General features: G+C 37.1%; 2 protein-coding genes across 3 annotated transcripts in view; both read right to left on the bottom strand.

The window, feature by feature from the left end:
- Nucleotides 1-27,221, bottom strand: part of LOC134668059 (kinesin-like protein KIF20B) — a 430,310-nt gene that overhangs the window by 261,012 nt on the left and 142,077 nt on the right. The gene's annotated exons all lie outside the window — the stretch shown is intronic.
- Nucleotides 3,492-27,221, bottom strand: part of LOC134668110 (blood vessel epicardial substance-like) — a 90,927-nt gene continuing 67,197 nt past the window's right edge. The window contains exons 4-7 of one of the 2 annotated variants that reach the window (XM_063525608.1): nt 19,690-19,792; nt 12,998-13,138; nt 12,078-12,213; nt 3,492-5,263 (exon numbers count right to left, since the gene is read on the bottom strand). In XM_063525608.1, coding sequence (XP_063381678.1) covers nt 5,199-5,263; nt 12,078-12,213; nt 12,998-13,138; nt 19,690-19,792 — 445 coding nt within the window. In that variant the 3' untranslated portion in view covers nt 3,492-5,198. Of the gene's footprint in view, nt 5,264-8,322; nt 8,654-12,077; nt 12,214-12,997; nt 13,139-19,689; nt 19,793-27,221 lie in introns of those variants that run through there. The other variant, XM_063525609.1, reaches the window with a different exon arrangement.

Raw genomic sequence — 27,221 nt, 5'->3', positions numbered from 1 at the left:
ATATATCTGTATACATCTAGCAAGTATATCAAGTTTGGTGTCTTTTTCGTGTAATTCGAGGATGAAGAATTCATTTCTGTGACTAAATTTTCACTCTTCCATACAAAAAAATCGAGAAATTAAAAATTCCAAAAAAATCTTTTCACTTTTTTTTTCGAAAATCCTCTACAAAATTAAAACTATGAGGATTTGCTCTAGAAAAAAAATACCTGTGAATAGCCCAGTTATCCTACTATATAGAATAGTAAACTTGTTAAACATTTTTTTTTCATAACTCTGATAAAAAAAATGTTTTGTGTCGCGCGGCGTACCTGCATTGTAAGAGCGGTATGCAGCGTTTAGGATTTTTAAGTATGTTTCGATGGTTTCTGATAAGTTGTTATTCTTCTGGTTGTAGAAAATTACTTCTGGACGTGATATATATACAAATATAAATTAAATGTATAAATATAGATGTTGGGAAAACTTTCGCCAATAGAGTTATTATAAATGTGATAAAATTAACAAAGCAGATGTTTGATTAAAATGCGGGTTAAAATACGAGTAAGATATATATTGTTCGCAATTGCCACTATATGCCCATGGGTCCGTGCATTTTAGTTTTTTCTTAACGCAGTTGCACCTCCCTGCGCATTTTGTTTTGCAGCGGCAACGAATAAGCTCTAAACAAGCAGCAGCCGCCGCAGGTAGGCTTGTACATATGGGCTCCCAATAACCATTTTGTTTGGACCAGCTCCAGTCAGCAGGACATGGAAGCTGTTGCTGAGGGGCTATAATCTGTCCCCAAACATAGCCTCCTTGGTAAACTGCACGGAGAATATGTTTACGTAGGTAGCGCATCTTCCATTGGAGGCAGATTCTCTAACTGAAGATTATTTTTTGTAAAAAGTACTTTTCGGCACTCTTTTACACTTGTACTTGTACCTGATCCGAACACTGTAACACAATGCATAGTATCAAAATAATGTCTAAGGACCAATTCACATCTCGTAATTCAAATCTGTTCAGATTTAATATTGTAAGACTCTTACTTGTCATACAAGACAATAACATTTTTTTCCAAAATTGGCTGCTCAATGTTGTTTTGTTTACCGTATTTAAATCCCTCCGGAACATTACAAGGACCACTAAAACCAGGATTGTCAGATCCCTCATATTTCCCACTTTTCTGTATGCTGTATGTCTCACATGGACACTAAGGGCATCCGAAAAACAGAAAGTGAATGCACTAGAGATGTGGTGCTGGAGACGAATGCTGGGCATATCATGGACTGAGCATCAATTATTGAGGAGCTTGGCATTAAAGAGCGGTTGCTTTCTACGGGCAAAACTCGGTACTCAACTTCTTTCGACACGTGTCTCGTCGAGACGGAACATCTACAGAACGTCTAGTTGTGCAAGAAAGAGTAGGAGGTGACAGGGCTAGGGGAAGATCTCTAATGAGATGTACTGACCAAACCAAATCAGTGTGTCGGTCACAGTAAGCGAATGCTTACGGAATGCAGCTCTACGGGAGGAATGGCGACGTGTCGTTAAATGAGTCGCTCAAAAGTTTTCATAATGGCCACGACCACTCTATCAAGAGTGTAACGAAGAAGAAGGCCCTCCGTTACAGCAGGATATGCGCTTTAAGCTTGAAATACGCTTTTTTTCCCTTTCCACACACAAAAGAAACTGTGTTGTAGCCTGAAAAGGCGTGGAAGAATGGCAAGACTACTATCCTTTCTAGTCCTGTAAAATAAATCATATATCTATGAGTTACAAATAAAATCATATATTTAAAGAAAGTTTGCAGCACGTGACCATTAGCCCAGTTGACCTGTCTCTTATTGCGGTGACATATTTATTTATTTTATTTACAATTAATGGAAGAACTACAAACGTTAGCTTAAGAAAATGCAATAGCATGGCACGAGAGGAACAGGTGATTCTTTCCTGTGCCAATCCTCCATTAATTGTAAATAAAATAAATATGTCACCGCAGTATACGAGACAGCTCACCAGGGCAATTGGTCAAGTGCTGCAAACTTTCTTTAAATATATGATTTTATTTGTAACGCATAGATATATAATTTATTTTACAGGACCAGAAAGGTCAGAAGTCTTGTCATTCTTCCACACCTTTTCAGGTTGCGACACTGTTTCTTTTTTGTATGGACAGGGAAAAAAGCGTATTTCAAGCTTGGAGCGCATATCCTGCCGTAACGGAGGGGTTTAAATACGGCAAACAAGGCAATATTGAGCAGGCATTGCCAATATTGATAAAAATTGTTATTGTCTTGTATGGCAAGTACAATAGTAAGTATGGACAGATTTGAATTACGAGGTGTGAATTGGCCCCTAGACGTTATTTTAACAAAATGCATAGTATTTTGTTACTGATTTTACGAGTACATCAGGTACAAGTACGAGTGCAAAAGAGTGCCGAAAAGTACTTTTTACAAAAAAAAATCTTCAGTTAGAGAATCTGCATCCAATGGAAGATGCCCTACCCACGTAAACATATTTCTCCGTGCAGTTTACCAAGGAGGCTATGTTTGGGGACAGATTATAGCCCCTCAGCAACAGCTTCCATGTCCTGCTGACTGGAGCTGGTCCAAACAAAATGGTTACTGGGAGCCCATATGTACAAGCCTACCTGCGGCGGCTGCTGCTTGTTTAGAGCTTATTCGTTGCCGCTGCAAAACAAAATGGGCAGGGAGGTGCAACTGCGTTAAGAAAAAACTAAAATGCACGGACCCATGGGCATGTAGTGGCAATTGCGAACAATATATATCTTACTCGTATTTTAACCCGCATTTTAATCAAACATCTGCTTTGTTAATTTTATCACATTTATAATAACTCTATTGGCGAAAGTTTTCCCAACATCTATATTTATACGTTTAATTTATATTTGTATATATATCACGTCCAGAAGTAATTTTCTACAACCAGAAGAATAACAACTTATCAGAAACCATCGAAACATACTTAAAAATCCTAAACGCTGCATACCGCTCTTACAATGCAGGTACGCCGCGCGACACAAAACATTTTTTTTATCAGAGTTATGAAAAAAAAATGTTTAACAAGTTTACTATTCTATATAGTAGGATAACTGGGCTATTCACAGGTATTTTTTTTCTAGAGCAAATCCTCATAGTTTTAATTTTGTAGAAGATTTTCGAAAAAAGAAGTGAAAAGATTTTTTTGGAATTTTTGATTTTTTTGATTTTTTTGTATGGAAGAGTGAAAATTTAGTCACAGAAATGAATTCTTCATCCTCGAATTACACGAAAAAGACACCAAACTTGTTATAGTTGCTAGATGTATGCAGATATATAGCTTAGAGTGAGGCGCGCCGGAGCCACATTTGCCCCCCCTCCCCTGCCAACCTGCTGGGTGGAACCTCTTGGCAACCGGGCTTAATCGGCTCAGATCACCCCCAGAAACACCTGTTCCAAGCGGTTTGCTTTGTCTCCAAAATGCAAGGTCCCCTTAGAAAACAGGACCTTAGAACTTCTGCTATTGGCAAATTTTGGGTTTTGCATTTCTATGACTAGGAGGTTTAGTAATGAACCCTACTATTTAGTCTTATTATGATGTTTAGTTATTGTTATTAATTGTAAATAGGCATCTAACTAAATGTGACTTCCACCGTTTACAGGTAATCAATTCATTTTGATTAAACACACATTATTTTTACATTTTATTCTATCATACGATACGAGCTATTTAATACAAAATGTTGATGAAACCTATTTACTTCAGTTTTATTTTGGGACATAACAAGTCTATCTCCATATCTATTACATGTATGTAACTGTAAATTCTAGTCTTTGCAAGTGTCTAATTTTTTTTGTTCACCTTTTCTTAACACATCCAGCCCTTCCAAAAAAAGAAACAAAATGTGCCTGTAACTTTGAGGTTTTGTATGCAAGACCTAGCTTAAATAATATATAAAATAATATGCTTTTTAGCCCTGACATGCTTAAATATTTAATGCCTAACCATACTAAAACAATGAAACAGAGCAGATACCTTTTTTTAATAATTTTTCAGTTGGAAATAAAGTAAACCACCCACCTCTACGCCCGTTATCATTGTTATCAATATTTCAATATATTGAATAATGTAATGGGAATCAAGTTATTTATTTATTTATTTAACCTTTATTGCACAAAAGAAAACCTTACCGTACAAAAGGCGGACTTTATGCCATAAGGCATTCTCTACCAGTCAGCCTTTAAGCAAAGCAGAGAGATTGTGGGTTATTTGTGCTTAATAATGAGATAATAATTATAATTCATAATATAATGGACGCAAAACCAAAGCCTTTTAAAGGTGATACAATACTGAAATAATTTTCAATCAATCTAAATTAAATTTACAAATAGTTGTATTATAATCACAGATTACCGTAGCTGCAAAATAACAAAACTAAGTTTGATTCAATCATAAATAAAAAAAACACATTAGCAATCTTATTCAAATTCCGACCCTACTACTCAAGCCATAGCGCACATATCACTTTACACCGCTTTATCACTAGCTGCCTTAAGTGAGGCTATTGACACTACCGCAATATATTATCATGGCGCTATGTAACATGTCATTACAGCTTTTCTACATCTATCCCCATATAAATAATATCAATTCATGTAATCTAACTTGGACTTCCTTTCTGCTAGAAATGTGCTAAACTGCGTAGTTTGCATCGCTATAAGTTCTCTTATTTCTCCAAGATCGTAAAGAAAAACTTGTGTCCCGTAAAATATGAGTTTCGTAGGGTAGTATTCCACTTGTCCAATGTCATTGCGTCTCACTCTCTCATTAAGCAAAATTATGAGACGTAATTCACATTGGACAGATGGAATACCACCCTTAGCGTAGATTTGACTTCGTTCGCCGTTTAGCTCACATATCTCTAGCGCAAAAGCTGCCCATCTCCGAAGGACCTCTTCGTATAACCGGCACAAAGCCTAGCGCCAAAGAACAATATCTTGCGGTACTCATATCGACTAGACCTTCACCATATTCACATCCAAAATTATTTACACTCATTAAAACAGCGAAAGCGAACTTCCACTGTCAAAACCGAGGTCTCCATTGTTTCATAATCTGTCCGTCCGAGTTAGAACTCTGTGTGGTAGACAATAAGGTAGACATTAGCGGCGGCGCCGGCCGGGCGGGGCGGGCGCGCGCTGGGTCCGTCCTCACACGGGCGTCTCGTGGTCGGTCTCCTCGATGCGACCGAGGCGCCACGCGTTGGGGTCGCTCGCTGTGGACATATAGTTTGTCAAAGGACTGTCTCATTTCAATCATAGACAGAGAGAATCATACTTTGTCTTACACTAGTACTAGCACCCAAAAGAAGGATGAGTATAGTTTTCCTGCTTTACTGAATGACAAATTGGTTTGACCAACTATAACAATTCTAGATTATTCGGCACGGGGATAGTGGAAAATATTCCAGATATTCGAATGGTAACAAGAGGGGTTAAAGCGACATAAAAAAAAACTTTTTAATTTATTTAATTTCGGACATGTTACAAAACTCTAACTCAGTTCAATATTTAGAAGACCATCTACATTCTAGTCCGTTGCTTCTCCTTTCTATGTCTGTTTCCGCAGGTATATACGAGGGTTTAGATTCAAGGTTTCCACGCGATTTTTTTCAATATTTTATGAAGTTTAGAAAACGTCAGACTGGCGTTAAACCACTTGAAGAATTGACTATAATATAGACAACTGATCGAACCAAATAAAAAAACAATCGTTAACATCGTCATTAAAAAAGAGCTTTTTTGTCTCTGAATCTAAAATATATACTCGCCATACTTGTCAGTTATACATAGTAATGTGAAACAACGAGCTATTTATTATACAAATTTTATAGCCAAGCTACCATCAAAAGTAAATTTTCTCACAAAATGTATTAATTTTTGTGGCAAATAGATCAGGTGACCGTATTCATTTTGCCGTGTTAATAATATATTGTTAGTTAGACCTGTGTAAAATAACATAAACCCAAAAGCTCACCAGCCAACAGTCCCACAGACAAAACATGCGTGTTACTAGCCACACCGCCAGTGCTTGTGCCGTGTGCAAATACCAACCTCATTGGCTAATTCAGTTTGACGTTTGTGGTAAATATCGATATGAACATATACACGGTTATCACACTCACACGAATCCGCATACCATTCTAATGTGTGACAGCGGTATGCACGTGTATAATGTTGTCCCGCTCGCACATCAGAGCGGCGTGTAGATTCGCATTCAATGTAAAGACTGTCATACTGCGGACGGTTGTCTACGAGACTACGGCCAAAAAAACCAACCGGAAGAGGACTCGACAACTCAACAACGACTATACAGAATTGTATCTCGTTTTGATTACGGGGAAAAGACGTTATTTGACAATATTTCTCTAATTTAAGGAAACATGTGTAAGCAAGACACAGTTCCTGGGTTTGATGCTCTCTTCGGACCGCTGTCTGCAGTCTTCTATGATCACCAATCTTGCTTGGTAATATTTTTCAATTTGGATTGGTAAAAAGGAGCTTTACCGTCCGCTATAGGTGTACATCCGTGACTTCATGACTAGATGATGATATTAGTGTATGCGTGATTGATATGTGTTTCAAATGTGAAATTATTTTGTTATTATATAATGTAGTATACATTTACAAACGTATGGCTGAATTAAACTGAACGCGTTAATAAAACAATTAAGCAGTGTAAGCATTTCAAATGAATGTGGATATTGAATGATGAATTTTTGGCTCTATGATTCCAATTCGTTAAATTTTGAAAAAGAGAATTAATTAAAAAAAAATTTAACGAACAATATTCTAAATGTGTTGCCAGTTTTTTGATTGACATATAAAAAAGTAAAATAGTTTTAGACACACTTGAATTTAAAGCCAATAGAAATAATAGTGAGTTAGGGTGAGAAAATAATGAAACAAAAAAATTACCTCCGAATGTTGATCTTCCAAACATGCTCAGGGATTTTGGACTTAAGGGATGGGACGATAAGGATAATTGTTTATAAGCTCATATTTTCTTACATAAACTATGAAGTATTGCTTATTTTAAGGGGTAACAACTATACCATTAAAGCATTCTATAATACCTAAGTAGGTACCTACAGCCTAAATATGTTGCTGGTATCTATTTCCTAGCTGCAAAAAGTGACCTTATTTTAGAAAAATATGTAATTCTCAAAAATACTACAATAATAGTTAACGTTAAAAGTAGTTATACAAAGAGATAGATACTAGCATTATATACGTGTAAGCATCTTCTAAATATACTTAATCGCATGCATTTATTATTAAGTTCAAGAATCCATTCGCAAACAAAATTCAAATTATAATATTCGTAGTGAACTTTAACAATACATATTTGCTTATACAAATATGTAAGTTCACAATGTAAAATGAAGATATAGAGTACGTGATATTTTAAAATGTCCTTCGGTTTTAAAAATACTTCAATGTAGGTGAAGATTTTGATTATTTTTGACCCAGACAAAGGACATTCTAACATCTCACATACTAATTGATAAAAATATTAAACATGATTATATTCAGACAGATAATTTAAATTTTGTTTTAAAAGTGAATGGAAACCTAGTATGTTAGTAAATATGATATATAATAATGGAAAACGGTACATGACTAGTTCGTTAATACGGACATCTACATGCGACATATAAAAGTAGCATATTAGAAATATGTGTACATATGTTAGCTAAAAAGATTCATATTAATGTCATGGTTAGGTACATTATCACACTTTTCATAATAAAAATAAACATTAGGTACATATAAGTACTCGCAGATAATATATGTGTCTAAAAATACGCAAACTGAGAAATACCTATATTACCTATACAGATACAATATCTAGACTCTATAGTTACAATAAGAAAGAAAAAAATCTATATGTATATGTGTAGTAATATGGTTACGTTAAAATAAAATATGTAGTGACGTAAAAACGACTCTTATGGAGTTCGAAATAAACGAAAACTTCGAAAAATATATAAGGTATTACGCATTATTTTATTTGCAGTTAAATTTGCTTAATCATAATTGATGTAAACAAACGGTTATTTTCAAGCATTAAACAAAAATTAACGATTAAATAAAAAATGTACGAATTTACCTTATATATTTCCCTCTTAGGTACAGTCACCATCAGATATATTTGAGCGGCCAAGGTGCTCACAAATATCTGAACACGCCTCTATTGTCAGGGAGTTAGAGCGCGTGCTCAGATATTGTGAACACCTTGGCCGCTCCGATATATCTGATGGCGACTGTACTCGCAAAAAAAATAACGAGGGTAAACCCACAATGCAGATGGCGATACGAAATCCATAGAAATACACCACAGACAACAGACTTTTTTGTGATCTATATTTATAATCTTTTTTTTTTTTCGTGAGAGAAACACAACCTTATCCACATTGTAAAAAGATTCCAGATTTACCAGTGTACTGTGGCGTTTATCGCCGACGTCAAGCAAAATAGATGGTTAGTGCGAGAGGGAGGAACGCCAAGTAACCGTAAGCAAATAATGAGTGGGAGGGAGAGGGGCGGTTGAGGGTTCGATGCTCAGCAGCTGTGCGGCGCGGGCAGCAGCGGCGCGTGCTCGCCTGCCGCGCCACAACAACAACGTTACTACACGACCAGCCGATATACGCTGCCCTTCTAAGCTCAACATCGGTATCTCGGAAACAAATCATGTTGAAAATGGAACTTTCAGAAACGAACCGGCTGTACACACTCGTCGATACACCCCGAGAACGAGTGTGTACAGTCGCCATCATTTATATCGGAACGGCCAAGGCGCTCACAAATATCTGAACACGCCTCTATTGTTAAGGCTTTAGAGTAGTGTTCAGATATTTTTGAGCACCTTGGCTGCTCCGATATATCTGATGGCGACTGCACATGCTCCTTTTTCGTCGCGCTATTACTCGTCTCGACTCGCGCCTCTCCGATTGGATCGGCTCTCGCTAGAGGCTCTCAACGAATGCATGAATGAATGAATGAATTAAAACGAAAAAAAAAACAAACGTTATAGTCATTTTCATTTGAGATACCGCTTATTCGCTTAGCAGGGCACCTCTCTGTTACACGCGAGGTGTAACGGCCCGGCCACGACATCGCGCGGCGGCGGCAGCGACGAGCGGCGGCCATAGGTTGGAGCGAGACACAGCGATCGGACCTTTCGTTCCCACGTATGGTTGCCGCCGCCGCCGGTCGTGCAATATCGTAGCCGGGCCGAGAGAAGGGTAGGTATATCTTGTGCCACGTTTGTATGGCTATATCGCTCCACGTATTGACTCCTCAGTTTCAAATCGTATGTTGTATTTTCTCGTATATTATCAAATAGTATTCGAAAGCGAAGAAAATACAACGCCGGATCGAATATTTTAGTTTAGAATTTTAGATTCTAGAAATCTAAAACTTTCGATACAACGAATTAAGTGTCCTGTTCAGTCATTTAAACTGTTAGAGTTTTACGTTATGTGATAGCTGGTTGACAATTAGATGGCCCATACAGTTGGATCATTATCATAAATAATTATTTATATGCACAAGAGTTGCACAATGTTCAATACTCTTTTTGATTATCAATACCAAACTGTTGGATCAAATGGAGTCAAAGCGTAGAGCGCAGCCTTACATTTTGGCCTCAAACTACCAAAAAATTGTTATGGGCCAATATGTAAAGCGTCAACACCGATCGAAAAATATACGCAAATCCACCATCAGTAGCAAAGTTTTACATTCTAACATACACTTAGAAAAGTAAATTAAACGGATATTTGTTCGATCAATATTTGTATTTAGCTAACATTAACTTCGGTACGTGAGCATGTCTGCAAAATTACATGGAAATCAAAAAATTAGAAAAAAATTCTATACGAAATATTTCATTACTAATAAAATGGACAGACATACTAATGTACATTTAACATCCAACTTTACATGACAACATCCAATACAACCAATGATATCCAGATGGTGCTTTAGTATGAGCCATTTTAAATTATTCCAAACTACAGCTCAAGCCTACGGCTAGTAATTTTATAAAAAAAAGAAGCATTTACTATTTATTTATTACAAATTAGAAAATGGCCTGGATTATTGAAAAAAAAAAGCTGTACACTATTGGAAACCATAGACTTAAACTTTTTTTGCTCACGGCACAGTAATACTTAGACAAGCCAGCTCTGTCAGTAGAAAAAGACAAATTTGCAAAATATAGACGCGATTGATTCCTCATAAAATTTTTGAATTTTACATTTTTCTACTGACAAAGTTGCTTCACCAGACTATTTGGGAATATATATCATATTGCCAATTTATTCTTCATAATTATATTAAACCAGGCCACTAATCCGGCTTCGCATAACTAATACTCATGCTAAGATTATACAAAAAATTGTTCGCGTCAGTTTTGCTCATGTCACCATATAATCAAAAGAAACCTCATAGTGACCAACCCCTCGCTCAACCCTTCAGTGCTACCGCCACCCTTTATGAATACATTATTTTACTAGTCGTATTTTAACTATTTTACGATGACACAAAGGGTTAAAGCCCTTCTAACAACTGTGTGATTTATAATATTGCGTTTCAGATGTCACAAACAAGATGCCCTATACGCATTAAATATTATCTGAAGCATCTACGTTTGAATAAATGTATAACCACGCAGGGGAGTTATTGTTATTGTTAAAAAACACTTAATATAAAGTAATAAACCCAAATTCTGGTAATACAGTGTTAATTCCCACGTTGAGTCTGTTTTTAGGGTTCCGTACCCAAAGGGTAAAAACGGGACCCTATTACTAAGACTCTGCTGTCCGTCCGTCCGTCCGTCTGGCCGTGCTGTATCTCACGAACCGTGATAGACAGTTGAAATTTTCACAGATGATGTATTTCTGTTACCGCTATAATTAAAACTTGTTACGGATGATTTACTTTTCTTAATGATAATTCGAATTCTATATTTGCCGTTATTAATGACAATCGTTTTTTCATTTTAACCTATGTTTTTGTGAATAAGTATGTCACTAACACGTATTTCAAATTTGTAATAAAGGTAAGCAAACGCCCCTGTTAGAAACATGAAACATCTGAAGAAATCAAGGAATCTGTCTAGAAATCTCATACACACTTAGTTCCCATTTTCCTCGGGATATTGAGATTATGGATATAACTCCCAAAATTGCAACTCTAATGACCTTTCCATTATCCGAACATAAACTATGAGCAAAACTGACGAGAAACACATTTCAGCCTAGGTCTCAACTTGATTTCGTGTGTTGCATAGATCGTCAAGTTTTATAAAAATGTTGTATATATGCTTTTTCACATCGTACGGTGCCAACCGGAGACCAAGGCCTTAAGGGCCACCCCATACTAGCCTCTTTTGAGCGTCGTCATCTAGTCAGCGCTATGGAAAATGGCGTCGCTGCATAGTTGCGCCGAGCAGTAGCTATATTGACTAGACGCTGACGCTCGAGAGACGCTAGTGGGGGTCTCTCTATAGTCTGTATCTTTAGGTATTTAAATAAAAGTAAACAAATAATTTGTACATTTTCGGGTAATTACAACATATATTGGTTAACTAAACAAATACAAAACCGCCTGGATCATTCACGACCTGACTGTAATGTATGTGTTATTTGATCATGCAATGTTTTCATCTACTCTCAACTGGCTTAAGGAGCCATTTGAGGATATATTTTGTTTACTTTTATTTAAATACCTAAAGGTACAGAGTATAAAGCATGCGCCAGACGGCAGACAACCACAGTTTCTGCAACATGACCTTGGTAGAAGCGAGGTAAAAGCGCGGCTGTCTACATAGTTTACAACCACTGCTTCTGCCAATGGTTGGCAGAGCACGCCTCTACCAATGGCGTTTAAAGGTCATGCAGGATTTGGTTTCAACCACTTGCTACATGGCTTAAAATCACTGTTTTCTACCAAGGTCATCTTGCAGAAACTGGTTGTCTACCGTCTGGCACATGCTTAACAGCTAAAACCAAGATGGCGTACCTTGCAGCTGCCGGTTGAGCAGCGCGGTGATGCCGGGCCCGTCGCCGCTCTTCTTCACAACTAGCATCGGCTTGTCTTCGCCCTCCTCGAAACTGTTGGGCAAGTGCCCGTTGCTCACTGCCATCGTTTCGCTCACCTGGAATGTTGTAGTTGATTATTCGCCTTGTGTAAAACTATGCCGGGTAATGGGACACATTTGATATCAGACAGTTGACAGGTGTTAAATAGATTGTGGAATTTGTGGATTGTGGATGTCGTACAGTCGCCATCAGATATATCGGAGTGGCCAAGATGCTCACAAATATCTGAACACGCCTCTATTGTCAGGGCGTTAGAGTGCGTGAAATAATGAAATTTCGCATAATTTCCACTCCGAACACTGTCGTCGCTATTTGCCCCACCTCACCACACACTTCACTTCACACATAGCCAAATATAGGTACCTGCTATTCGCAAACCAAACTGCTGACCACCCGGTCATGAAACATCTTATTCACGCTTACGTGATTATGGCAAGAATGAGAGAGATAGTGATTATGACCTAGGTCCTCACTGTCCTCAGTTTAATTTGCGGATAGTACAATAGCAACAATTAAATTAGCATAAACAGACCATACAGGACGACGATTTGGTCAAGATCTCAGCAGCGCACTACGTAGTGTTCTTGTGGAGAATCTCAGAAGTCTTTTCACTTCTTTTGTCTAGCAGTGGATGTCTTTTGGGTCCTCAAGTTGTAACACACTCTATGTCAAATACCTTTGGTTCTAGTTAAGCATAACTCCATTCCAAGGTCCAATTCCCCTATAAAACATGTATCCGTAGGTAAAGGCTGCACCAGTTGGCCTCGGCTGGGTGGAGAGCTCCCTTCTGAGAGCCCTATGTCCCTGATGAGGGATATCATCATCATCATCCGTAGGTACCTGCATGAGCTTGTGGACGACGTCTCTACCGAGGATGTGGTCGAACACCGCCTGTAGGAAGGCATCCGACATGATTGAAAGCTTGAGTTTGTCTCGATGCCACACGAGCACTCGGGATTCTTCCATCGCCATTATTGACACCTGAAACGTGATGGAGAGAGGGTTAAGTTTCTTTTAAAATTATGGCTTCAGTCCAGCGGTACTATTTCGCCAGTATCAAGGTATTAGGAGCTAAATACGACGACTAAAATTGTACGGTTAGTACAAGACAGTGTGCGGTGATTTTATTAGCTCTTGTAAAGCGATAGCTGGACTTTACAAGTAGCACGTGGACTACCGGCCGTTGACTCCAAAATGGTGGTTAAATGCATTTCAAGATTAATTCTCCATAAGCGAATTGGTAAACTACTGTAAGCTTATATGAGAGAAATAAATGGTATTGTATTCACTGCACAATAAGATATCGATATTACACTTTAAACAATATGAATGAGCAAAAAACAAAGGAATTAATCACGACGCGTGGCGCTTGAACCGGAAGCCAGAGGTTATTTGTTATGATCAATTGATCACATGAATTTTCGTTGATACATGTCATTCCTAAAACTCGTACCCAACTTCATACAAAATTCATTTTCGTGTCACACGGCGTACAAACTCGAAAAGCAAAGCGGCAATGTCCATATATAAAATGCCCTCTTTGCATCAATTTCATACCATAAAGGCCACGTATACATAAGGGAAAGTGCACCGGGCGATGTAAATGTACCTAGTGAATTTTCTAATAACCTTATGCTCTGATTAACATGGTAAATAGCTGAGCAGTGAGCAGTTTAGCGAAAAGGGATCAAAATGTAAGCAACCAGCGCGAGGTTTCTGTTCGGGGCGAACTACTATATCAAATCAAGTAGTGATTTCTAAAGTGTGACTAGGGGCCCGATTCGGATTTTGAAATAGACATCTATTAGATATCTTTTAAACATCACCAAGATACAATAACGATATGTTTAAGATCTCAGCTGTCAAATTTGACATTTGCGCGATTCTGGAGATACTCCTGAACGATTTCCACAGGATCTAATTCATATCTAATAGATATCTTACGCTATCTAACGTAAAAGTGACATTGGTTGCCCGAATTGCGCTGCAAAAGAAAATTAGTTGATATTTAAACTATAACGTATCTAGAATGGATCTAGTACGTGTCGTCTCTTGTGAACATCTTGAAGTTCGAATACGGCAGTGTGACTGGTGCTGCGTGGCAGGTTAACCTAGATGTTGCATAATTAATCCGGTGGTAACTGGGGCAGGGAGACATCCTAACTAGTGCTGTACCTTACAGGGAAAATTACCCATGTTTACGGGAACATTCACAGTTTTAGGGAATATTTGTAAAGTGTGAATGTGGCCGGTGCTGCGTGGCTGGTTAACCTAGATGTTGCATAATTAATCCGGTGGTAACTGGGGCAGGGAGACATCCTAAGTAGTGTTCTAAACCTTACCGGGAATATTACTCATATTTACAGGAACATTCACTGTTTTACGGAATATTTCTTATGATTGGAGGATTACTTTGGGGATAATATCAATAGAACGCATGTAAGAAAAAATTTCTATGTTAGTCTGTAAGGTACAGTCAAAGAATTTAATTTCCGACCCATTTCGTACTTTGTCAGTGACAATCAATATGAAAGCCGCTAGAGACCTCATACGGTTGTCACTGTGACAAAGTACAAAATGGGTAGTAAATTAAATTCTTTGACTGTACGTAATCTTATCTACGGGCCTTACATTAGAGTGTCCCGTCAACGTATGGAAAAAAATAAAGTTGTTTTTTTGCTATCACAAGACGAATAAAACGTTGCGTATTATTATGAACATTACAAATATGAAAAAAAAAATTGGAAAAAACACCTGGTTTTAGGGCTTACTGCCTTTTAAAGTTTTAAAAATTCAAGTTTGTTTTACTAAAAATTAGTCTACATATTTGAGATGAATGTGTTAGGCATGTAAGGCTTACATGCCTAACACATTCATCTCAAATTGGTATAATATTAGAGATCACACTATACAGGTAAGTGTTTAGAATAGAATAAAGTAAAAAAACACAATTTATAAGTTACATACATTATTTTCATTTTTTATTCCCTTATTTGGACATTCCGGGGAATATTTCCAAGAACGGAAATTTCTCATATCACATCACTAATCCAAGCCTAAGGATTGATGTTAGGATTAAATATGAGGTAGGGATTCAAGTCGACATGCCTAAATACCTCAATTATTGTTGCATTTGGAACCTTAATACGTTTTGCATACGGTTGATAACTCTTAGCGACAATGTTACATTTGAAACAATAGGCTACCAGGATTCCTTTGATTTATCCCGGAATAGGTTGGATGTGAATCGTCGCAATTACTTACATCTTAGTTCACAGCGTAATTAAAACACTTATATTTCGAGAAACTATAATTTTCCCTTGACGACTATCATCATATTATTATAAAGTCACATAAGTTGAGCTATTATTACCATCTCAAGCCAAAAAGTTCACCTGATATCCTACAATACCTCTTCACCACACCAATGCTCTCTTTATCCGTCAAAAACTGACAAGAAAGTTACATTTTATCTACAAATGATTACTTACATTGCAAGTTAAATAAGGATGTAAATTGCTTACATTACCAATCGAAGTCTCCGTTTGAGGGCGGTTGAGCGACGCAATCGCAACCATAACCCACGCAAACGAAAGAGAAAGCACACGCCCACCACCCTGCTATACCAAAAAGATACATCTCTGAAAGATTTCTATAGTAACTTAAGCTCTTTTGGATTTGGAGTGCTAATATTTTGTTTACGCTCGCGGATTAGCATAATGTTCTACTGTGTGCAATTAGGTAAGTGTCGGTTGCACCAAACGTGGTTAACGAACCGATTAACTCAATATAAACGCAATCAAACGGACACATCCAGAATTGTTTACGAGTATTCGCTCTGTGACATGGCCCTGGCGGGAATAGGTACAGGGACAGGGTGGTATGATACATTAATTATCCGGCAATTTGTCAGGTGTGTCATTGTATGAAGTATAAAGATGTTCCATGGAAGTTCACATTTGCCTCTCGCAGTGCAGTACCGTAACTTACCCCCAGCTAGGGTTGCCATATGGAAGAATTAAATGTCCTGATAAAAATCCTGACATCACCCTAAAAATCGGACTTTTCTTGTAACAGAGATTTGGCGTAGCTTGAACGACGACGCCCCGGCGGCCGGCTGTATCGTTGAAAGAAATATTATTGTTTTCGTTGATTACTTACTAATGCTTTGTTAACTTTGTAATTAATATATCACGTAATCATTTTTTTTTATTTATTTATTTAATCTTTATTGCACAAAAGAAAAATCTTATAGTACAAAAGGCGGACTTAATGCCATAAGGCATTCTCTACCAGTCAACCTTAAGGCCTTAAGTTTTATAAGGTTATTCCTAAAAATCCGGACACTTGCCAAGTCCGGCCGCAATCTGGACAAAGGGTCAAAAATCCTGACATGTCCGGACAAATCCGGACATATGGCAACCCTACCCCCAGCAAGCACTTTGCAAATAACCAATACATATTTACTGAATACAATCAGTACCTACCTAGTACATTACGTTCGATTTGAATATTTATCAAACTTATCTAGCTCTCCTTAACTCTTGTAATCACAGCCTTCAGCAATAATATCTTGCACAACGAGCCGCGAAGCGTGCAAAAATATCTAACAGAGTAACAGAATGTAATTTCAAATTTGTGTAATACACATGTTATTGGAGTTGGCTAAGTAATTTGCGTAGACAATAGACAAGGACTTTTGTCTGCATTTAACTAGCAGTAAATACAACATTCAAATCATGCCCTACATAAATATTAACTAATGAAGGAAATTGGTCACCCTTGAGTTTCGGCAACAGAAGGGACATTTTCCTCCTAATCCCAAAAGTTAAGAACCTTATTCATGGCTTTGAAGTAAGGTTCGCATTAAACGCTTCTCAACGCTCAAACGCTCTAACTGACCTATTTTTAGCCTTAATCTGCACCAAAATCGTGAATTTTTACTCTAGCGTGTCCTTAAAACTACACTCTAAAAAAAATTTGGTTGGCCCTATCAATATTTTGATAGTCGTAATCAAGCATCTTGATTCCATACGAGCCTAACAAGGACTTCGACATTTCAAATAAGGTAATTCTGATTGATCTTACTATTGCTATGTAACTGAGCCAACTAAGATCTTGTTCAATATATACATGAAAAAGAATTATGGTAACTAATTGACCCTAGTAAGATCAACTAAGCTTGATATTTATTGAATCAACCTACGTTACATAATTATGTCAACAAGTTAATAATAGATGCAAGGTATACAATTGTTAGGATTAATCAATACCTACTTTATTAGTTCAATCACAGATACACTTATTGTTTTAAGTAATCAGCTTTCATTGATTTATATAAGATCGTAATTGTTGTAATTAACTTAACGTCAACTAAGAAGAAACTGCTCTTAGTTGGTCTTCATTTTTTAGAGTGTAAATTAGGAGTAAAATCCGTTTATGACTCAAACATACGATTCAAATAAAGAGCCAAAACTCAGTTTGGCATCCAAATATTAGTTACAATTAGGATAAGCACCATTTAAACAGCGCAGCTAGCAAACTAAGTTGTTAAGCGGTAACTTTGTTTCAGAATCTAATTTAATTTATCCCACTAGCTCTAGCTGAAGTAAAGAGATTTTATAACATTTTCTGGAACCTATTTCCTAGGAAATTCTCTATTTTGCTGGAGGAAATCACAAATCCGGTGTTAGCTCCGCCGACGCCGCATTTAGCATAGATAAAAGATAAAATTCCGTTTTTTAGGTCGGCCGAAAACTGCGCTGCGAAACTACGGGATATTGTTTCAAGTATTTGACACTATTGTCAGCAGGGTCCGCACCTATTAATCCAGTAACTTTGTCGAATTTTGTAACCTGGCTCTTTTGCGTCAAATCCGGTAGTTCTGATTTTTTGCAGACTTGTTTATGATGTTGGTCCAATGAATAATCCAAGTTTGTGACTTCGAGCGCCGAACGCAACTTTGTCAAAAATCGAATAAACCGCAATTTTTTTTAGATTTGGGCGATTATAACCCTAAAGTACTAGTTTTTGTTAGTAACTTCCTAGGGCGTTTTTAAAGTGGACTAAATTTGCTACAATAAGACACTAGAATTGTCTCTGTACATCTAATATTTTCCGAGATAAAGCCTTTCAAAATTTTATAATTTTAAAAGGCTTTATCTCGTATAATTTTTTTTTTTATTTACATCAGTTCTTAGCTATAATATAAGGGTTAGGTAGGTAATTTATATGGAATTCATCACCGGCACGTTCTACAAAATTTATTTTTCCATAAAAAAATGTATGAGTGCCTATTTTGAAAAAAAAATTTTTTATGGAAAATAAATATTTTGTAGAACGTGGCGGTGATGAATTCCTTATAAATTACCTACCTAACCCTTATATTATAGCTAAGAACTGATGTAAAATTATAAAATTTTGAAAGGCTTTATCTCGGAAAATATTAGATGTACAGAGACAATTCTAGTGTCTTATTGTAGCAAATTTAGTCCACTTTAAAAACGCCCTAGGAAGTTACTAACAATAACTAGTACTTTAGGGTTATAATCGCCCAAATCTAAAAAAAATTGCGGTTTATTCGATTTTTGACAAAGTTGCGTTCGGCGCTCGAGGTCACAAACTTGGATTATTCATTGGGCCAATATCATAAACAAGCCTGCAAAAAATCAGAACTACCGGATTTGTCGCAAACGCAAAATGTATAATTTTACTGTATTATATAGTTAAAATAAGTTTTTGGCAAAGATTTCATTTTTGGTACAAGCTTTTATCGCTGACTGTACTTTTCTTTCGACAGACAACTAATACTCATCGAGACAATTCTAAAAACCACTAACACAATTAGGTTGCGTTGTTTCATCACAGAGTTCCACCTCCTGTCTCCATCATCAGATCAGCTCGATGGTCCTATAATATTGCATTGTCATCCGATTTATACATGCATGCAAAATTTCAGCTCAATCGGAAACTGGGAAGTGGATTAAATTTAACTTGCAAGATTTGATTACAGACAGACAACGGTCAGGTGAAACTAAATAAAAGCTTGTAATTAGGAGACCCATTGGCAAAGTTTTATATTTCGAATGCCTTTAAATTATTCTTCCGAATTTTGGTTACAGCTTCCTCAGTTCTAAATTCATCAGTAAACATTGGGATTTGGGAAAATAAAGCGGGCAGGGCCGCTTTATTCATTCCAACTTTAAAAGGCACTATAATACGTGTAAAAATGGCGCCCATCTTTCTACCAGCCAAACCGAGTGTCAATGTCAAACAGGAACTTGACCTTTCAGGGTTTATTCGCTGATCGCTCACGAGCGAATAGTTATCCTGGACGAAGACAGTTTCTGCTGTGTAGGTATATTTCATGAACCTGTGTACCAAATTCCCTCGGTCCGGGTCGTTCCTGGCGCAGAGGTTATCCATCGTGGTTCAACGCAGAAACGCAGCAAGCGTGATGAGCACCTTGGCGCCGGGAGCGATGTGGGTGGGTTGTTCGAGTTAAATAAGTAAGTTTTTAGACGTTAGTTTACCTGGAAGTACTCATCGGTGGAGACACCGAACCACTCGGGCGAGTCGAGGAAGTGGTGCGGGAACACGATGTGAAGCGCCCTCTGGTTCTGGGATACCACCAGTCTGCAAAAAGCGAACGTTTGTTTACTCTTCTACAGAAAATTTGACTTATGTACTAAACTTTGCAGGAAAGGTCATCTAACACCTACATTTGTCAATAGGGTTTTTTTTTCAATACATCTTGACTGCGGTATTTCCGGACCGACATGACCTTCAAAACTTCAAGAAAAGAGCATTCCCATCTTAAAGGAGCAGGTTTTCGTCACACATAAACTCCAAGTTGGCAACATTTTGAGAGTTGGCAGGAGATGTGGAGATTGTGGAGTCCACAGTAACACTTATTAACAAAGAGTTCCATGAATATTACTTCATTGAATGTTGTAGGTACATGGGTCAACGAATAAATAACGATACGACCATAGATTTAGGTCCAACCGTCTTGACTTAGTTCTTTATTTCTTGACCGTACTGCCCTTGATAAAAAAACATTTAAATTAAACCGCCTCGCTAAGTAGTCCCTCGAGACATTTGAGGGACAGGTTGGAAGGCAACAATGTTAGACTTAGGCATGCTTATTTCACATGTTTATGTTTACTGTAACAAGGATAACGACATGTGTAACTGAATTCGTAATACAGACTTGGTTGGAGTGCGACAATTGTGCCAAAAAAAATGGTGTTTCTAATCATGATAACGCCGCAACACGGAGGAACTTATACTTTGGTTGTAATATAATATGTATATAGTAAAACGGGACCTGGGCTCCGCACCAGTACCTGAAGATGACACCGGAATTAACACAACAGAAAAATAATTTAATTACGGCTTCCATTCTCATTTCACCTTCAAAAGGCGACAAAAGCGTCCCTCCACTAAATCCGAACATCACAACTCCTAAATCCGGTAACAAAGTCGGATAAAGGAACCGCTGACTCGCATCGCAGACATTTCCACAATATGAACAGATTTAACGAGAAAAATGCTCGTGACGGGCGAAAAAGGTGTATAAACTGAGTTTAATAAACTCCGTGAGAAGTTATTAATTAAAATGAGTGCGGACAAAGCGACGCAGTGCAATTAACTATTAGGCGGTCTACACATTCGTTGCGGATCCGTACGTCGCCCCGGTGTGCGACTGGGACATCGCTATAAACGTGCATAGCGCTGTCTCGCTCACGCACCGCAGCGGCGTGCAGATCCGCATCAGTGTGATAATCGCATTAGCCGCGCACTCGGGAGTTTGACACGTAAGTCGGTGTAATTAATAAGCGTGGTAATTTGAGACATCGACCCCGGCTTGAACTAGTGTATTCGAATTATGAATCTTTCGATTTTTATCCGTAGGATAGCTCGCCGTATTACTATGAACTTGTAGCATAAATATCTCAGTCCCCGACATTGCTAATAAAGTTTGCACAATTTTTTATCAGAATGATAAGTATAAGAGTTTCATAACCCGATGTCAGGTAGCGTTTTATGCAGTGATCAGATCGAAATCTATTAACAACTGATGACATTTGGAAATCACTCACCCGATCCATAGAGACTCACTCGAAAAAGCCTCTTACCTGCGTCAACTGCCAACAGCCGGCACAGTGGAGTGGAATATATAATTGAAGCGACCAATAACAGCAAATGCATTATGCTGCTTGTGATTCCGTCGGACAACATGATTTCAATTATCATACCGATTAAATGGATCACTTATACCTCATTTATCGAGTCGAAGTAGTGCCGCAAGAAGAAGTACAAAGAATCATTGGTACATGTAAGAAGGCACTAATATGGTACAAATGTACGAATAAATTGCATTAAGATCTTTATCCATCAGTCGTAAAGGACTTGATACAACACCAACAACAACATAATAATGGCTGGGTACTTAATACTTCCTAATTCTTATACGTAAAACTTTGTTAAAGAAAATATCCCAGGCCAGCCCTGAGCAATTATCTCTTGATCTTATGAGTCTTAGTAACTTTTTCTTTATATAAAAGTTCGCGAACCAAACGTAACCAATACAAAATATGAACTCCGACCCATAAATTGGAAGATGCTACGCGAAAAGATGAAAATCTGAACGCGCGATAAAAATTCGAAACATGATCAAAGGAGAATTCAATTACAAACTTAGATGGAAGTATAAAGTTCGAACGGCAAATTATTTGGAAAATTTGAATTACAAATGTAAATGGACAGTATGGATATACAAAAACTGATTATTATAGTTTTATAAAAAGTATTGTCCCCTCAACTATTATTTGATTCCTGGCTATTGGAATTTCTCCCGTATCAGATAATAAGAATCCTGAACGCTCGAAGTTGAATAGTTTTAAGTGGATACAGATTAATACCTCAGATATTCTGCTCCCTGCCTTGCAGTTGTCATATAGGTATGTATACCTACTGCTATTTAATGAAATATATTTGTTTAGCTAACAAATGAGACAATAAAAATCGGCCACCAGGATGAAAGGCACGATAACGTCGATAACATATAAGTAGAGTAAGTTATGGTGGCTACGACCCTTACAGATGCGGTTTCGACATAGAAGAAGAAACAAAGTAAGACATAATAGACTAGACATAAAAATTCAAAATCGCTCTCCTTCTTGATTCGACTGGCAAATCATATTACTTTTTGGCAACCGGGTTTTTTATCCTAATTAGACCCCGCTGAATCCGAATTTGCCGGTTGCTTGATCGAAATCTTGACCGGAAGTGAGATATTTGACATTAAAGGTCCCTTTTTTTAGTTTTTCGTAAATAACTCTTAAACGGAGGCGCATAGCAAAAAATGTTCTATTACATAAGTAATCTGCATAAAATTGCCTACAAGAAAGATTCAGTACAATTTTTCGCTAGGATCAATATTCAAAGAGATATTAACGCGGGAAATTTAATTATAATCACTTCTAAGGTCCCTTTTTTTAGCTTTTCGTAAATAACTCATAAACGGTGGCCAATATCAAAAAATGTTGTTAAACGATAATAATCTAAACAAAATTTTGAACAAAACATATTCAGTACACTTTTCGCAGTGATCAATATTTAAAAAGATAATAAAGAGGGAAAGTTCTAGTATAATGAATTCTAAGTTTCCTTGTTTTTATTTATTCGTTAATAATTTGAAAAGTATGACACATAGCAAAAAAAATCTTATACCTAAATAATAAGCATAAAATTTCCTACAAGAAAAATGTACCACACTTTTCGCTAGGATCAATATTTAAAAACATAAAGCAGCGGGTAAGTTAATTATAGGTAATTTTAAAGTCCCTTTTTAGTTATTTGTAAATAACTCGTGAACGGTGTCCCATAACAAAATAGGTTTTTAAAAATAAATTATCTACATAAAATTTCCTTCAAAAAATATCTAGAACACTTTTCTCTAGGATCAATATTTCAAGGGATATTAAAGGAAGAAAGTTAATTACAATCAGTTCACAGGTCACTTGTTATTAGTTTTTCGTAAATAACTCGTAAACGGTGGCTCTTTGCAAAATAATATTCTACATAAATATTAAACATAAAATTGTACACAAAAAAGGTTTTGTACACTTTTTCTCTACGTTCAATATTTAAAGAGGTATTAAAGGGTGTAAGTTAATTATAATCAATTTCCAGGTCCATATTTTTAGGTTTTCGTAAATGACTCGTAAAATAAGGCTCATAGCAAAATAAGTCTTAATGTTCTTGTAAATAAAAAATCGGCATAAAATTTTCTATGAAAACATAATGAACACTTTTCTCTGGGATAAATATTTGAAACGATATTAAAGAAAGAAAGTTCATTACGATCAATTCACATGCCACTTCTTTTTAGTTTTTAGGGTTCCGTACCTCAAAAGGAAAAAACCGGCCAAGCGCGAGTCGGACTCGCGTTGCAAGGGTTCCGTACATTACCCAAATTTTAAATATGTGAAACGCGAGTGAATTGCCATTAAAAAACCCGTAGGGGTCGGTTCAAAAACTAAGTAATGTGCGACTCGCGCTTGACTGCATATTTCTAATAGGTTTTCCTGCCATCTATAGGTAAACCCAGTAGTTTCGGAGATAAAGCCGGAGATAAAGCCCCCCTCCCCCCCCCCCATAGCCAAACAATGACCATTCCCCCCCCCCCCATTTATCCGTTTACGAGTCATTTACGAAAACCTGAAAATAGGGACTTGGAAATTAATTATTATTGAACTTACCCCTTTAATACCTCTTTAAATATTGATCGTAGCGAAAAAGTGTACAGAACCTTTTTTGTGGACAATTTTATGTTTAATATTTATGTAGAATATTATTTTGCAAAGAGCCACCGTTTACGAGTTATTTACGAAAAACTAATTACAAGTGACATGTGAAATGATTGTAATTAACTTTCTTCCTTTAATATCCCTTGAAATATTCATCCGAGAGAAAAGTGTTCAATATGTTTTTTGGAGGAAATTTTATGTAAATAATTTATTCTTAAAAACCTATTTTGCTATGGGACACCGTTTACGAGTTATTTACAAATAACTAAAAAGGGACTTCAAAATTATTTATAATTAACTTACCCGCTGCTTTGTCTTTTTAAATATTGATCCTAGCGAAAAGTGTTCCACATGTTTCTTGTAGGAAATTTTATGTTTATTATTTAGGTATAAGATTTTTTTTGCTATGAGTCATACTTTTCAAATTATTAACGAATAAATAAAAACAAGGAAACTTAGAATTCATTATACTAGAACTTTCCCTCTTTATTATCTTTTTAAATATTGATCCCTGCGAAAAGTGTACTGAATATGTTTTGCTCAAAATTTTATGTAGATTATTATCGTTTAACAAAATTTTTTGATATTGGCCACCGTTTATGAGTTATTTACGAAAAACTAAAAAAAGGGACCTTAGAAGTGATTATAATTAAATTTCCCGCGCTAATATCTCTTTGAATATTGATCCTAGCGAAAAATTGTACTTAATCTTTCTTGTAGGCAATTTTATGCAGATTACTTATGTAATAGAACATTTTTTGCTATGCGCCTCCGTTTAAGAGTTATTTACGAAAAACTAAAAAAAGGGACCTTTAATGTCAAATATCTCACTTCCGGTCAAGATTTCGATCGAGCAACCGGCAAATTCGGATTCAGCAGGGTCTAATTAGGTTAAAAAACCCGGTTGCCAAAAAGTAATATGCTTTGCCAGTCGAAATCGTTTTGATGAAAAATATGACCAGTCTATAAAGAGTGCGCTGCAAGCGTTGCAGTATCTAAGTACCAAAGGTTATCAACGTTCTTGCAATTACTAATAATGCAAGTCAGGCAATATGATAACGATAACCTATGCTACTAATGACATCATCCTAGGACTAGCATTTCTAGACTACATCGTTATATTTTTTTATTTTTTTTATTATGAATGGGCTTACTCATGGCCACAGACTAGCCGAGGCGTAGACGTGGCCTACGATGGAGCGAGCTCGCCCAGAAGGTGCCTGTTCACTCTTGATTTGAAGGTTGCCGGGTTATAAGAACACGGAAATATAGACGCCGGCAAGGAATTCCATTCCTTGGCAGTGCGCATAAGGAAAGTAGAAGCAAAGCGCTTCGTGCGAATTGGTGGAATATCTACCAAGTAAGGATGGAAACCGGCCGTGCGTCTAAAAGTCCGATGGTAGAATGGGGACGGTGGAATGAGCTCGTGTAGCTCTTGGGCACACTCCCCGAAGTGCAACCTGTAGACCTGTGAACCTGTTTTTCAAATAATAACAGGAGCATACCGAACATGAAAACTGTTTAAAATATTTAATTGCACAATCGTTTCAGAGAATGCGGCACCGCCAGGAAAATAGTGCAATTTTATGCATCGAATGAACCAATTAAAGCAAAAAGGGTTATAAAAAGAGGTGCAAAATAATAGCAGACGTTGGCGCAGTGTTATCAGTGGCAGTATGTTATATTTCAAGACCTAAATATGTCACGTTTAAATACAAATGTATCCTCCGTGCCGTGGTATGCCAAAACATTTTAGAAGTGTCATATTTAGACTATTTAGAGTGCAACAGCATATTTTGCCGAACTAATTTCCTCATATTGATGAATTTGTCTCAAACTCACCTGCCAGTTTTTCCTACTAACATTATTTATAGTGTAAAACAGTAAATAAAACAATCTGGTTAAAATATCTTCCACCGAAACGCATAAAATAGAGCAGCTGCAGGATTTTTACGATCAGGAGCACTAAGTTAGTACAGCAATGTACCTATAGTTTTCCGCACTAAAACCTTAGGAAATGAAAGATAAATTAACTTGGACCCAGTTCAATCTACGAGATAACATTGAAGTGCTCTGACTAGGGATGCGATTAAATAATTCTTATTCGCACGATACTTTGCGAATATGTATACAAATTAAGAATATTTATAGGGCATTGTTTTGGCATAAACATAACCATTATTTTATAACAAAATATTATTTTTATCCCAACTACCTACTAACAATAAGCAGTAGTTTATAGGTAGTTCCATGAAAATTTCGTTATGGATAAACGACTATGAGCTAGCTCGTAGTAGTTGTAGTTCGCTTATGATGGTCAACAGCTCAATCTGCAGAAAGCCAATATAATATCGAAGACGTCAGACCTACTAATACTGTAAACACTTCCTGTGAACATAGTCCCGGATTTTCATACTTTGACATATATGTATATCATTCGCGCACGAAGTCAAATTCAAATTCGCTTTCGCATTTTAATGTCTTCGCAATCATATTCGCGAATATTAAAAAAAAAAGACTCCTAACATCACTACTCGCGAGTCGCGTCTAAGTAAAGTTAAAAGGCTTAAGAACTTTGCAGTTGATCTAAATGAGATCTAGAGCTCTTGACAGGGCTCGTTATAATATCGGCTGAACTATGTTAATGGCGACATGGCTGATAAAAGCCTATAATCAGATTAATTTGACGTAATCGTGTGAAATACGCATTCAATTTGCATTTGTGGAGCTTGAATAGGTTTTTGGTTCTATTTTGAAATTGCTGAACTGAACGTTGATAAGAGTAAATAGTGAAATTGACGGTTTAGATAGCTCAATCTTATCTCATTTCCTCTAAGTTTAGCTTAGAAAATTGTAAGATCTGATTTAGAATTAGATATTCAATGGTGCCGCTGACGAGCTGGCAGACCGCGCCAACACCGCCGCTAAACGCAAGGACATGCGCGAGTTGTACGACATCACGCGCTCGCTCAGTGGGCGTGGTGCTAGGAAACCGCTGAAGGGTAGCGACGGTAGTCTGCTATGTACAGCGAGCGAACAGCTGCAGCGATGGACGGATCACTTTACTCACATATTATATCAGTCCCAGGCACCAGACCCGGAATGCAGCACCTTTAGTGAACCAGCCTGGAAGCTGAACATTTCAACTATGCCGCCATTATTTGATGAGATAGTCACGGCTCTAAAATCCATAAAGCCGGGAAAGTCGCCAGGAATCGATAATGTGCATGTCGATATGCTGAAGGCTG

This window comes from Cydia fagiglandana, chromosome 10, assembly GCF_963556715.1.
Source record: "Cydia fagiglandana chromosome 10, ilCydFagi1.1, whole genome shotgun sequence".
NCBI classification, from domain to species: domain Eukaryota; kingdom Metazoa; phylum Arthropoda; class Insecta; order Lepidoptera; family Tortricidae; genus Cydia; species Cydia fagiglandana.
The sequence above is the reverse complement of the archived record's forward strand: the minus strand, read 5'-3'. Positions and strand labels throughout refer to the sequence as shown.